At 49.8% G+C, this 14,740-nt stretch overlaps 1 protein-coding gene across 1 annotated transcript in view; it reads right to left on the bottom strand.

Annotated features, from left to right (window-relative positions):
* LOC144489502 (semaphorin-7A) overlaps positions 1–14,740 on the bottom strand; it is a gene marked incomplete at its 5' end in the record, with an annotated part of 43,793 nt that overhangs the window by 26,225 nt on the left and 2,828 nt on the right. Inside the window, 4 exons of the mRNA XM_078207368.1 lie at positions 2,540–2,718; positions 6,857–6,996; positions 7,978–8,082; positions 10,193–10,304. Of these exons, the coding sequence (XP_078063494.1) occupies positions 2,540–2,718; positions 6,857–6,996; positions 7,978–8,082; positions 10,193–10,304 (536 nt within the window). The remainder of the gene's footprint in view (positions 1–2,539; positions 2,719–6,856; positions 6,997–7,977; positions 8,083–10,192; positions 10,305–14,740) is intronic.

Below are 14,740 nucleotides of genomic sequence, written 5' to 3'. Positions count from 1 at the left end.
ACAGTCATAGCTAGGGTGTAGAGAAAGATCAACTTAATGCGAGGTAGGTCCATTCAAAAGTCTGACAGCAGCAGGGAAGAAGCTGTTCTTGAGTCGGTCGGTACGTGACTTCAGACTTTTGTATCTTGTTCCCTGCGGAAGAAGGTGGAAGAGAGAATGTCCGGGGTGTGTGGGGGGGGGTCCTTGATTATGCCGGCTGCTTTTCCCCGAGGCAGCGGGAAGTGTAGACAGAGTCAATGGATGGGAGGCTGGTTTGCGTGATGGGACTGGGCTACATTCACCATCCTTTGTAGTTCCTTGTGGTCTTGGGCAGAGCAGGAGCCCAGACCAAGCTGTGATACAACCAGAAAGAATGCTTTCTATGGTGCATCTGTAATATTGTCCAACCATGCCGCACTTTGTTTAGAGCAGGGATTACATACGGGGGGATCAAACTGGCTCTCCAGTTTGTACAGCCCCTGGTTTGAAACTTCCTGGAGAGGCTTGGAAATTACAGCAGGTAATTAGGGAAGCTAATAAAAGGTTATCGTTTATTGTGAGGGGAATTGTATCGGGAGGTTATGCTTCAGTTATACAGGAAATTGGTGAGATCACATCTGGAGTAGTGTGTGCGATATTGGTCCCCTTATTTAAGGAAGGATGTAAATTCATTGGGAGCAGTTCAGAGAAGGTTTCCCAGACTAATCCCAGGAATGAGCGGGTTGTCTTCTGAGGAAAGGTCGGAGAGGCTGGGCTTGTATCCGCTGGAGTTTAGAAGAGTGAGAGGCGACTCGATTGAGAACTTTAAGATGCTGAGGGGGTTATGGGCAAGGTGGGCGTGGAGAGGGGGAGAATCTAGAACTTGGGGGTCATAGAATCCCTACAGTGCAGGAGGAGGCCATTCGGCCCATCGAGTCTGCACTGAACGCAATCCCACCCCAGGCCCCATCTCCATAAACCCATGCATTTACCCCGCCCCTGATACTAAGGGGCAATTTAGCACGGCCAATCCACCTAACCTGCACATCTTTAGACACTAAGGGGCAATTTAGCATGGCCAATCCACCTAACCTGCACATCTTTGGACACTAAGGGGCAATTTAGCATGGTCAATCCACCTAACCCTGCACATCTTTGGACTGTGGGGGGCAACCGGAGGAAACCCACGCAGACACGGGGAGAACGTGCAGACTCCACACAGACAGTGACCCAAGCCGGGAATCGAACCCGGGTCCCTGGCGCTGTGAGGCAATAGTGCCAACCCGCTGTGCCACCGTGCTGCCATTTTGGAGAGCTGTCGCAAATTTGGCAATGTCCACCTAAGTAGGGATGTTGGCCAGATCGGGAATAAAATTGGCTAAGTGCCCATCCATGCCATTGCTGTTTGTGGGATCGCACTATGCATAAAATGGCTTACATTGTGGCTGCACGTGCAGCACCTCCCAAGCTCCCCGTACAAGCCGTGCACACATTCACTGTTCCTTCGCTGTCGCTGGGGTCAAAATCCTGAAATTCCCTCCCTGGTAGCACTGTGGGTGTACCTACACCCTGGGTGGCACGGTGACACAGTGGTTAGCACTGCTGCCTGAAAGTGCCAGGGACCCGGGTTCGATTCCCGGGCTTGGGTCACTGCCTGTGTGGAGTCTACACATTCTCCCCGTGTCTGCGTGGGTTTCCTCTGGGTGCTCCGGTTTCCTCCCACAGTCCAAAGATATGCAGGTTAGGTGGATTGGCCGTGCTAAATTGTCCCTTAGTGTCCAAAGATGTGCAGGTTCGGTGGATTGGCCGTGCTAAATTGTCCCTTAGTGTCCAAAGATGTGCAGGTTCGGTGGATTGGCCGTGCTAAATTGTCCCTTAGTGTCCAAAGATGTGTAGGTTAGGTGGATTGGCCATGCTAAATTGCCCCTTAGTGTCCAAAGATGTGCAGGTTCGGTAGATTGGCCGTGCTAAATTGCCCCTTAATGTCCAAAGATATGCAGGTTTGGTGGATTGCCCATGCTAAATTGCCCCTGAGTGTCCAAAGATGTGCAGGTTCGGTGGATTGGCCGTGCTAAATTGTCCCTTAGTGTCCAAAGATGTGCAGGTTCGGTGGATTGGCCGTGCTAAATTGTCCCTTAGTGTCCAAAGATGTGCAGGTTCGGTGGATTGGCCGTTCTAAATTGCCCCTTAGTGTCAGAGGATTAGCGAGGGTAAGTGTATGGGGTTACGGGGATAGGGCCTGGGTGGGATTGTGGTCGGTGCCGACTCGATGGGCCGAATGGCCTCCTTCTGCACTGTAGCGATTCTATGATCTGCACCACACGGGACTGCAACCGGTTCAAGATGGCGGCTCACCCGCCACCTTCTCGAGTTAGGGATGGGCCTTGCCAACACGAAAGAGAAAGGTGGGTGGCTGTACACGGTGGAAAAGAGTATGTCCGGGGTGTGTGGGGTCCTGGATTATGTCGGGTGCTTTCCTGAGGCAGCGGGAAGTGGTTGAAATGGGGATGAACAAGTCAACCATGGAGAATGGTCTCTCCGGTATCCAGACCCAGCTTCTTCCCTCGGAGTTTGCACTCACCATAAGCTGGAGAAGATCCCGTAGACGATACCCTTCCTGGGGTCATGTTCCACAGGGAGGACAAAGGCATCGATGATTCTGTTGAAGTACTTTGATTCTTGCGGGAAGCCACAGACCAGCCTGGCCTTCAGAAAGGTGGTCCATGAGTCTGGAGTAGTCTTCGCTGTCCCCTCGTCAACCTGGGGGCGCCAAACACAAAGGAACGGGAGTTCATTGCTTCAAAGCCCATTTGTACCATTGCTGTTTGTGGGATCTTACTATGCGCAAAATGGCTTACACTGAAGCTGTACTTAGGGGAGGCTTTTAAAGAATGTCTTATTGTCATATCACAGAATACCACAGTGCAGAAGAGGCCCTTCGGCCCATCGAGTCTGCACCGACCCATGAAAGGCCCTGACCAGCCCACCTAATCCCACTTGCCAGCACTTGGCCCATAGCCCGGAATGTTCCGACGCGCCAAGTGCTCATCCAGGTACTTTTTAAAGGATGTGAGGCGTCCCGCCTCCACCACCCTCCCAGGCAGCACATTCCAGTCCCTCACCACCCTCTGGGTAAAAAAGGTTTTCCTCAAATCCCACCCTAAACCTTCCGCCCCTCACTTGTGTCCCCTCGTGACTGACCCTTCAACTAATTGGTCTGGGCTCCTGCTCTGCCCAAGTCCGCAAGAAACTACAAAAGGTCGTGAATGTAGCCCAGTCCCATCACGCAAACCAGCCTCCCATCCACCCTGTCCATGCCCCTCAGAATCTTGAACAATCAGGTCGCCCCTCAGTCTTCTCTGCATGTACTGGGATACAGTGAAAAGTATTGTTTCTTGCGCGTTATACAGACAAAGCATACCGTTCATAGAGTACATAGGGGAGAAGGAAAAGGATTTGATTTGATTTATTATTGTCACATGTAATCATAGAAACTCTACAGTACAGAAAGAGGCCATTCGGCCCATCGAGTCTGCACCGACCACAATCCCACCCAGGCCCCACCCCCATATCCCTACACATTTTACCCACTAATCCCTCTAATCTACACATCCCAGGATACTAAGGGGCAATTTTAGCATGGCCAATCAACCTAACCCGCACATCTTTGGACTGTGGGAGGAAACCGGAGCACCCGGAGGAAACCCACGCAGACACGAGGAGAATGTGCAAACTCCGCACAGACAGTGACCCGAGCCGGGAATCGAACCCGGGTCCCTGGAGCTGTGAAGCAGCAGTGCTAACCCACTGTGCTACCGTGCCGCCCACGTGTACAGTGAAAAGTATTGATTCTTGCGCGCTATGCAGACAAAACATACCGTTCATAGAGTATATAGGGGAGAAGGAAGGGAGAGGGTGCAGGATGTGGTGTTACAGTCATTTGATTTGATTTATTATTGTAACATGTATTGGGATACAGTGAAAAGCATTGTTTCTTGCGCGCTATCCAGACAAAGCATACCGTTCATAGAGTACATAGATTTGGTTTATTATTGTCACATGTATTGGGATACAGTGAAAAGTATTGTTTCTTGCGCGCTGTACAGACAAAGCATACTGTTCATAGAGTGCATAGGGGAGAAGGAAAGGAGAGGGTGCAGAATGTAGTGTTACAGTCATAGCTAGGGTGTAGAGAAAGATCAACTGGGGCCTGGGATGGGATTGTAGTCGCTGCAGGCCCAATGCTGCACTGTAGCGATGCTATGATATGGTTGGTCCATTCAAAAGTCTGACAGCAGCAGGGAAGAAGCTGTTCTTGAGTCGGTCGGTTCGTGACCTCAGACTTTTGTATCTTTTTCCCGACGGAAGAAGGTGGAAGAGAGAATGTCCGGGGTGCGTGGGGGTCCTTGATTATGCTGGCTGCTTTTCCCCGAGGCAGCGGGAAGTGTAGACAGAGTCAATGGATGGGAGGCTGGTTTGCGTGATGGATTGGGCTACATTCACGACCCTTTGTAGTTCCTTGCGGCCTTGGGCAGAGCAGGAGCCCAGACCAAGCTGTGATACATGCGGAAAGGAAGCTTTCTATGGTGCGTCGTTAAAAGTTGGTGAGAGTCAGAGCGGACATGCAGAATTGTGGTATTGTCACTAACTAATCATCTACAGACCCAGGGTAATGTTCTGGGAACCGGAGTCCAAATCCCTAAAGGGCATTTGAATTCATCTAAAATCTGGAATCAGAAGTCTAACCATGATATAATTGTCGTAACAACCCATCTGGTTCACTAATGTCCCCTTTTAGGGAAGGAAATCTGCTGTCCTTACCCTGGTCCGGCCTACATGTGATTCCAGACTCCAAATGACCGAAAATGCCACCAGTTCTATCAAACTACTTATAGGCACCGGGTGCTCCGGATTCCCCGCACTGTCCAAAGATGTGCAGGTTAGGGTGGATTGGCCGGGCTAAATTGACCCTTAGTGTCAGGGGGATTAGCGGGGTAAATATGGGGGGGTTATGGGGATAGGGCCTGGGTGGGATTGTGGTCGGCGCAGACTCGATGGGCCGAATGGCCTCTTTCTGCACAGTGAGGATTCTATGATTTATCCAATAGACTTCACCACTCCTGCTGAGACTTTACTTCTCCTTTAGAAATGTATCTGAGAAAATATTGGACTGCACTGATGGGGTTTGCAATGGACAGAGGCTCTTGGCTGTATTGATGGGGTTTGTAATGGACAGAGGCTCTTGCTGCACTGATGGGGTTTGTAATGGACAGAGGCTCCTGGCTGTATTGATGGAATTTGTAATGGACAGAGGCATCTGGCTGTACTGATGGAGTTTGTAATGGACAGAGGCTCCTGGCTGTATTGATGATGTTTGTAATGGACAGAGGCACCTGGCTGCATTGATGATGTTTGTAATGGACAGAGAGGCCTGGCTGCATTGATGATGTTTGTAATGGACAGAGGCTCCTGGCTGTATTGATGGGGTTTGTAATGGACAGAGGCTCCTGGCTGTATTGATGGGGTTTGTAATGGACAGAGGCTCCTGGCTGCATTGATGATGTTTGTAATGGACAGAGGCTCCTGGCTGCATTGATGATGTTTGTAATGGACAGAGGCTCCTGGCTGCATTGATGATGTTTGTAATGGACAGGGGTGCCTGGCTGTATTGATGGGGTTTGTAATGGACAGAGGCTCTTGCTGCATTGATGGGGTTTGTAATGGACAGGGGTGCCTGGCTGTATTGATGGAGTTTGTAATGTACAGAGGCACCTGGCTGCATTGATGATGTTTGTAATGGACAGGGGTGCCTGGCTGTATTGATGGGGTTTGTAATGGACAGAGGCTCTTGCTGCATTGATGGGGTTTGTAATGGACAGAGGCACCTGGCTGTATTGATGGGGTTTGTAATGGACAGAGGCTCCTGGCTGCATTGATGATGTTTGTAATGGACAGAGGCACCTGGCTGTATTGATGGGGTTTGTAATGGACAGAGGCTCCTGGCTGTATTGATGGGGTTTGTAATGGACAGGGGTGCCTGGCTGTATTGATGGAGTTTGTAATGTACAGAGGCTCCTGGCTGCATTGATGATGTTTGTAATGGACAGAGGCACCTGGCTGCATTGATGGGGTTTGTAATGGACAGAGGCTCCTGGCTGTATTGATGATGTTTGTAATGTACAGAGGCTCCTGGCTGCATTGATGATGTTTGTAATGGACAGAGGCACCTGGCTGCATTGATGGGGTTTGTAATGGACAGAGGCTCCTGGCTGTATTGATGGAGTTTGTAATGTACAGAGGCTCCTGGCTGTATTGATGGGGTTTGTAATGGACAGAGGCACCTGGCTGCATTGATGATGTTTGTAATGGACAGAGGCACCTGGCTGTATTGATGATGTTTGTAATGGACAGAGGCTCCTGGCTGCATTGATGATGTTTGTAATGGACAGAGGCACCTGGCTGTATTGATGGGGTTTGTAATGGACAGAGGCTCCTGGCTGTATTGATGGGGTTTGTAATGGACAGAGGCTCCTGGCTGTATTGATGGGGTTTGTAATGGACAGAGGCTCCTGGCTGTATTGATGGGGTTTGTAATGGACAGGGGTGCCTGGCTGTATTGATGGGGTTTGTAATGGACAGAGGCTCCTGGCTGTATTGATGGGGTTTGTAATGTACAGAGGCTCCTGGCTGTATTGATGATGTTTGTAATGGACAGAGGCTCCTGGCTGTATTGATGGGGTTTGTAATGGACAGAGGCTCCTGGCTGCATTGATGGGGTTTGCAATGGAAAGGGGCTTCTGGCTGTATTAATGGAGTTTGTAATGGACTGCAACCTGAGCTTAGCTGTGAATAGAAGCTGTGATTGGTACCTGATTGCTGATTCGATACTGAGCCTTACCTTACACACACGTCCGATGCGGGACTTGAAGGGGTCGCCAATCAGGGCCGCACTGCTCTCAGTCTCACTGAAGAAAAAATAAACCTCATCCATGCTGCTGTCCTCCGCTTTCGCCCACGCCGACCCCACGAACCTCGGATCTAGGGTGGAAGAAGCTTACTGAAGCCCTCAGTCAAGGCTGTTGATTCATTACAGACAAAAAAACCCCACTGGAAATGTTCAGCAGCCCTGGGCGGCACAGTGGCACAGCAGGGTTAGCACTGCAGCCTCACAGCGCCAGGGACCCGGGTTCGATTCCCGGCTCGGGTCACTGTCTGTGCAGAGTCTGCACGTTCTCCCCGTGTCTGCGTGGGTTTCCTCCGGGTGCTCCGGTTTCCTCCCACAGTCCAAAGATGTGCAGGTTAGGTGGATTGGCCGTGCTAAATTGCCCCTTACTGTCCAAAGATATGCAGGTTAGGGAGATTGGCCATGCTAAATTGCCCCTTAGTGTCCAAAGATGTGCAGGTTAGGTGGATTGGCCGTGCTAAATTGCCCCTTAGTGTCCAAAGATATGCAGGTTAGGTGGATTGGCCATGCTAAATTGCCCCTTAGTGTCCAAAGATGTGCAGGTTAGGGTGGATTGGCCATGCTAAATTGCCCCTTAGTGTCCAAAGATGTGCAGGTTAGGTGGATTGGCCGTGCTAAATTGCCCCTTAGTGTCCAAAGATGTGCAGGTTAGGTGGATTGGCCGTGCTAAATTGCCCCTTAGTGTCCAAAGATATGCAGGTTAGGTGGATTGGCCATGCTAAATTGCCCCTTAGTGTCCAAAGATGTGCAGGTTAGGGTGGATTGGCCATGCTAAATTGCCCCTTAGTGTTCAAAGATGTGTGGATTAGGTGGATTGGCCATGCTAAATTGCCCCTTAGTGTCAGTGGGATTAGTTAGGATAAATGCATGGGGTTATGGGGATAGGGTGGGATTGTGGTGGTGCAGGCACGATGGGCTGAATGGCCCTCTTCTGCACTGTCGGGATTCTAACAAAGCCATAGTTCAGCTTGGTCTGTCTGGGGACATTAATCCTGGCAGCACAGATACTCACCGTATCGCTGCGGATGCACTCCCCCACCCCGGGCAATACTCACTCTGAAACCATTTATTGTCAGTCTTCAGGTTCTTCAAGCTCCCATAACTGCGCTGTATCCCACCACTGCCCTCTGTGTCCGAGATCGCGGAGTACAGGCTTCCCTCTGCAGCCAAGAGAGAAGCAGAATCAACAGGGAGGTAACAGGCAGTGACTGCAAACCTCACACACTTAGTGAACAATAGCATCCAGCGAGGCTGTCCCATCGGGGATCACAGCACAGGAGCGTGTTTGCAGGGATGGGTTACGTGAGAGCACAGACATGATGCTGCCATAAGAACAGGTCACTGTGCACTGTAATATCCACAATCCCAATCCCCTTCCCATTCACTCCCATTGTACACAATCCCAATCCCAAACCCCTTCCCATTCACTCCCATTGTACACAATCCCAATCCCAAACCCCTTCCCATTCACTCCCATTGTACACAATCCCAATGGATCCAAACCCCTTCCCATTCACTCCCATTGTACACAATCCCAATCCCAAACCCCTTCCCGTTCACTCCCATTGCACACAATCCCAATCCCCTTCCCATTCACTCCCATTGTACACAATCCCAATCCCAAACCCCTTCCCATTCACTCCCATTGTACACAATCCCAATCCCCTTCCCATTCATTCCCATTGTACACAATCCCAATGGACCCAAACCCTTTCCCATTCACTCCCATTGTACACAATCCCAATCCCAATCCCCTTCCCGTTCACTCCCATTGTACACAATCCCAATCCCAAACCCCTTCCCATTCACTCCCATTGTACACAATCCCAATCCCAAACCCCTTCCCATTCACTCCCATTGTACACAATCCCAATCCCCTTCCCATTCACTCCCATTGTACACAATCCCAATCCCCTTCCCGTTCACTCCCATTGTACACAATCCCAATCCCAAACCCCTTCCCATTCACTCCAATTGTACACAATCCCAAACCCCTTCCCATTCACTCCCATTGTACACAATCCCAATGGATCCAAACCCCTTCCCATTCACTCCCATTGTACACAATCCCAATCCCAAACCCCTTCCCATTCACTCCCATTGTACACAATCCCAATCCCCTTCCCGTTCACTCCCATTGTACACAATCCAAATCCCCTTCCCATTCACTCCCATTGTACACAATCCCAATCCCAAACCCCTTCCCATTCACTCCCATTGTACACAATCCCAATCCCAAACCCCTTCCCATTCATTCCCATTGTACACAATCCCAATGGATCCAAACCCCTTCCCATTCACTCCCATTGTACACAATCCCAATGCCAAACCCCTTCCCGTTCACTCCCATTGTACACAATCCCAATGGATCCAAACCCCTTCCCATTCACTCCCATTGTACACAATCCCAATGGATCCAAACCCCTTCCCATTCACTCCCATTGTACACAATCCCAATGGACCCAAACCCCTTCCCATTCACTCCCATTGTACACAATCCCAATCCCAAACCCCTTCCCGTTCACTCCCATTGTACACAATCCCAATCCCCTTCCCATTCACTCCCATTGTACACAATCCCAATCCCAAACCCCTTCCCATTCACTCCCATTGTACACAATCCCAAACCCCTTCCCATTCATTCCCATTGTACACAATCCCAATGGATCCAAACCCCTTCCCATTCATTCCCATTGTACACAATCCCAATGGATCCAAACCCGTTCCCATTCACTCCCATTGTACACAATCCCAATCCCAAACCCCTTCCCATTCACTCCCATTGTACACAATCCCAATCCCTAACCCCTTCCCATTCACTCCCATTGTACGCAATCCCAATCCCCTTCCCGTTCACTCCCATTGTACACAATCCCAATCCCAAACCCCTTCCCATTCACTCCCATTGTACACAATCCCAATCCCCTTCCCGTTCACTCCCATTGTACACAATCCCAATCCCAAACCCCTTCCCATTCACTCCCATTGTACACAATCCCAATCCCAAACCCCTTCCCATTCACTCCCATTGTACACAATCCCAATCCCCTTCCCATTCACTCCCATTGTACACAATCCAAATCCCCTTCCCATTCACTCCCATTGTACACAATCCCAATCCCAAACCCCTTCCCATTCACTCCCATTGTACACAATCCCAATGGGACTCGGGGACCCCAGTGCTCTGTGGGGGATCTGAAGTTCACCGGGTTCACGCACAGAGTAACAGCCTGGAAATCTTCTCACTCTCTCTCTCTCTATCGTACTCACCAACTGCAATGGTGACAGAACGCTGAAGGGGCGATGGGGGTGAGATCCCCTTCCCGTCCTTGAGAAGCTGGTGTCCCTCATTATCCTTCGCCAGCTGGGTATCATTGTTCTGCTGTAAAACACAGAGAGCGGAAGAACTGGCAAGGGGACAAGCACAGACAAACAGCTCTGTGCGCTCAACGGGGAACTCTGGACTCGCCATCCAGAGACCCATGGTCATATCTGGGGATGGGAGTGCCAATCCCAGCGCGGCACCTGGTGAAATTTGAATTCAATTATAATAAAACCTCGAATTAAAAGTCTGAATGGTGACCACGAAACCATTGTTGTAAAAAGAAAACCCATCTAGTTCACTAATGTCCTCTTTGTCATCGAATCCCTACAGTGCAGAAGGAGGCCATTCGGCCCATTGTGTCTGTATTGAATCTCTAACAGAGTATGTTACCCAGGCCCACCTCCCCACCCTATCCCCGTTACACATTTTCTATGGCCAATCTACCTAACTTGCACATCCTTGGACACTAACGGGCAATTTAGCATGGCCAATCCACCTAACTTGCACATCCTTGGACACTAACGGGCAATTTAGCATGGCCAATCCACCTAACTTGCACATCCTTGGACATTAAGGGGCAATTTAGCATGGCCAATCCACCTAACCTGCACATCTTTGGACACTAAGGGACAATTTAGCATGGCCAATCCACCTAACCTGCACATCCTTGGACACTAAGGGGCAATTTAGCATGGCCAATGCACCTAACCTGCACATCCTTGGACACTAAGGGGCAATTTAGCATGGCCAATCCACCTAACCTGCACATCCTTGGACACTAAGGGGCAATTTAGCATGGCCAATGCACCTAACCTGCACACCTTTGGACACTAAGGGACAATTTAGCACGGCCAATCCACCCTAACCTGCACATCTTTAGACACTAAGGGGCAATTTAGCATGGCCAATCCACCTAACCTACACATCTTTGGACACTAAGGGACAATTTAGCATGGCCAATCCACCTAACCCGCACATCTTTGGACACTAAGGGACAATTTAGCACGGCCAATCCACCCTAACCTGCACATCTTTAGACACTAAGGGACAATTTAGCATGGCCAATGCACCTAACCTGCACATCTTTGGACACTAAGGGACAATTTAGCATGGCCAATCCACCTAACCTGCACATCCTTGGACACGAAGGGGTAATTTAGCATGGCCAATCCACCTAACCTGCACATCCTTGGACACTAAGGGGCAATTTAACATGGCCAATGCACCTAACCTGCACACCTTTGGACACTAAGGGGCAATTTAGCATGGCCAATCCACCTAACCTGCACATCTTTGGACACTAAGGGGTAATTTAGCATGGCCAATCCACCTAACCTGCACATCCTTGGACACTAAGGGGCAATTTAACATGGCCAATGCACCTAACCTGCACACCTTTGGACACTAAGGGGCAATTTAGCATGGCCAATCCACCTAACCTACACATCTTTGGACACTAAGGGACAATTTAGCACGGCCAATCCACCCTAACCTGCACACCTTTAGACACTAAGGGGCAATTTAGCATGGCCAATCCACCTAACCTGCACATCCTTGGACACTAAGGGGCAATTTAGCATGGCCAATCCACCTAACCTGCACATCCTTGGACAATAAGGGGCAATTTAGCATGGCCAATCCACCTAACCTACACATCTTTGGACACTAAGGGACAATTTAGCACGGCCAATCCACCTAACCCGCACGTCTTTGGACACTAAGGGGCATTTTATAGAATACTGAGAAATTTCTGTTCGAGTCAATGCACCCTAACCAGCACGTCTTTCGGACTGTGGGAGGAAACCGGAGCACCCGGAGGAAACCCACGCAGACACGGGGAGAATGTGCAGACTCCGCACAGACAGTGACCCGAGCCGGGAATCGAACCCAGGTCCGTGGCGCTGTGAGGCGGCAGTGCTAACCCACTGTGCTAACCCACTGTGCCACCCACTGTGCCACCCACTACTCCCACAATTAATCTTTTACCTTTATGACGTATTTCTACCCAAACTGTACATCTTGCATTTTGGAGTCAAGAGCATCTCACGTTGCTGCACTAATGTCATGCTGAACACAGCTACCTGACCACCGTTTCTTTATTCCCTGGGCGGCCTGGTGGTCCCACAGTTTGAAAAACGTGCTGGTTAGGGTGCATTGACCCGAACAGGCGCCGGAGTGTGGCGACTCGGGGATTTTCACAGTAACTTCATTGCAGTGTCAATGTCAGCCGACTTGTGACACTAATAAGTAAACTTAGAAACTTAAAATTCTCCCTCAGTGTAACCCGAACAGGAGCGTGGCGACTAGGGGAATTTCACAGTAACTTCATTGCGTTGTTAACGTAAGCTTTACTTGTAACTAATAAACTTTTAAACTTTATCTTTTTCAAATGTTAAACACCCGTCAATATTTAGAGGCCCAGCTTTGGTCACTCGAGCAGAATTCCTTGCGTTTGAGCTTACTGCATTCTGTTCCTTCGGACGTTAGCATGTTCCTTTTGTAACAAGGAGTATCTTTCTCCAATACATTTATCCAGGCGTTCTGATTCTCTGGGGTGGGTCGGGGGGAGCGGGGGGAAATAATCAAACTTTCCAGTGGATTTGTGGCTCCTTATCAACTCCCAACATTGTCCTCTGGCTTGTTTTTGAATTGCTGGTGCACATGCCAGACTTGTTACCATCGCCTATTGGACATTCTCCCACGTCTCCCCCTTATTAAAGGAAGCATTGAGTGGGTTTCACATTGGCTCACGCTTCTTTCTGGCACAGGGCGAATTGTAAAGGTTATCCGCAATTATATGCATGATCAAGACGCTGGCTTTTGACCGTGTCACTGTTAACAGGGGCACGGTAGCACGGTGGTTAGCACTGCTGCTTCACAGCTCCAGGGTCCCGGGTTCGATTCCCGGCTCGGGTCACTGTCTGTGTGGAGTTTGCACATTCTCCTCGTGTCTGCGTGGGTTTCCTCCGGGTGCTCCGGTTTCCTCCCACAGTCCGAAGATGTGCGGGTTAGGTTGATTGGCCAGGTTAAAAAAAAAAATTGCCCCTTAGAGTCCTGGGATGCGTAGGTTAGAGGGATTAGCAGGTAAAATATGTGGGGTGGGATTGTGGTCGGTGCAGACTCGATGGGCCGAATGGCCTCCTTCTGCACTGTAGGGTTTCTATGATTCTATGATTCTAACAGTGGTTACAGTTTGAAGTAATTCTGATCGCTTCTCGGTCTTTCGGCTAAGCTCAAGTGTAGTTATGTGGATGCTGCACTTGGCTGAGGTCGTTGGGTTACATTTAAGCTTCATATGAAGCAATTTTTAAAAGCGGCATCTCGGCCTTTTGGCTAAGATGCAAATGAGATCAAGCCTTGGAGGAGGAAGACCTGCGCCTGCTCCAATCAGCTTGGCTCATCAGGCCCAAGTAAGGGGTTGCAGACCCTGTCTTGTCAGCCTGGATCGGAAATGTCTCAACTTGTTGAGACTCTGAATTGGACTTGATTTGATTGAATTGGAAAAGTATATTTTAAAAAATTCTTTGTCCCTGCAGCTCCTGAGAAATGTGATTAAAATATACTCTAATGTTGTACAATTCTGACTAAATCTTTCTATGTATGGTTTCACGGGATCGGAGAGTTGTTACAGTGCAGAAGGAGGCCATTTGGCCCATCCTGTCTGCACCAGATCTCCGAATGAGCAACCTGCCCAGTGCCATTCCCCTGCCACTCCACGTCCCCCTTCACATTCTTCCTTTTCAGATTTTACTGAACCTGCCTCCACCAAACCCTCGGGCAGACTCCCAACGACTCGCTGCATGGAAAACCTTTTCCTCCAGGTTGCTTTTGCCAGTTATTTTGAAATCTTGTTTCCTCTCGCTGTTGATTTTCCCGAATGGGACCCGGGTTCGATTCTCGGCTCGGGTCACTGTCTGTGTGGAGTCTGCACGTTCTCCCCGTGTCTGCGTGGGTTTCCTCCGGGTGCTCCGGTTTCCTCCCACAGTCCGAAAGACGTGCTGGTTAGGGCGCATTGGCCGTGCTAAATTCCCCCTCAGTGTACCCCGAACAGGAGTGTGGCGACCAGGGGATTTTCACAGTAACTTCATCGCAGTGTTAATGTAAGCCTACTTGTGACACTAATAAATAAACTTTAAAAAAACTTGCGACTTTGAACATCTCTAAGATCTCCTCTCAACTTCCTCCTTCTCCAAGGAAAACAGCCCCAAATTCTCCAATCTACCTTCACAGCTGGAGTTCCTGATCCCTGGAACCATTCTCACAGAATCATAGAATCCCTACAGTGCAGAAGGAGGCCATTTAGCCCATCGAGTCTGCACCGACCACAATCCCACCCAGGCCCTATTCCCTGCACATTTAACCTGCTAATCCCCTGACACTAGGGTCAAATTGCCATAGCCAATCCACCTAACCTGCACATCTTTGGACACTAAGGGGCAATTTAGCACGGCCAATCCACCTAACCTGCACATCTTTGGACTGTGGGAGGAAAC

This window comes from Mustelus asterias, unplaced genomic scaffold (assembly GCF_964213995.1).
Source record: "Mustelus asterias unplaced genomic scaffold, sMusAst1.hap1.1 HAP1_SCAFFOLD_2251, whole genome shotgun sequence".
NCBI lineage: Eukaryota > Metazoa > Chordata > Chondrichthyes > Carcharhiniformes > Triakidae > Mustelus > Mustelus asterias.
The sequence above is the reverse complement of the archived record's forward strand: the minus strand, read 5'-3'. Positions and strand labels throughout refer to the sequence as shown.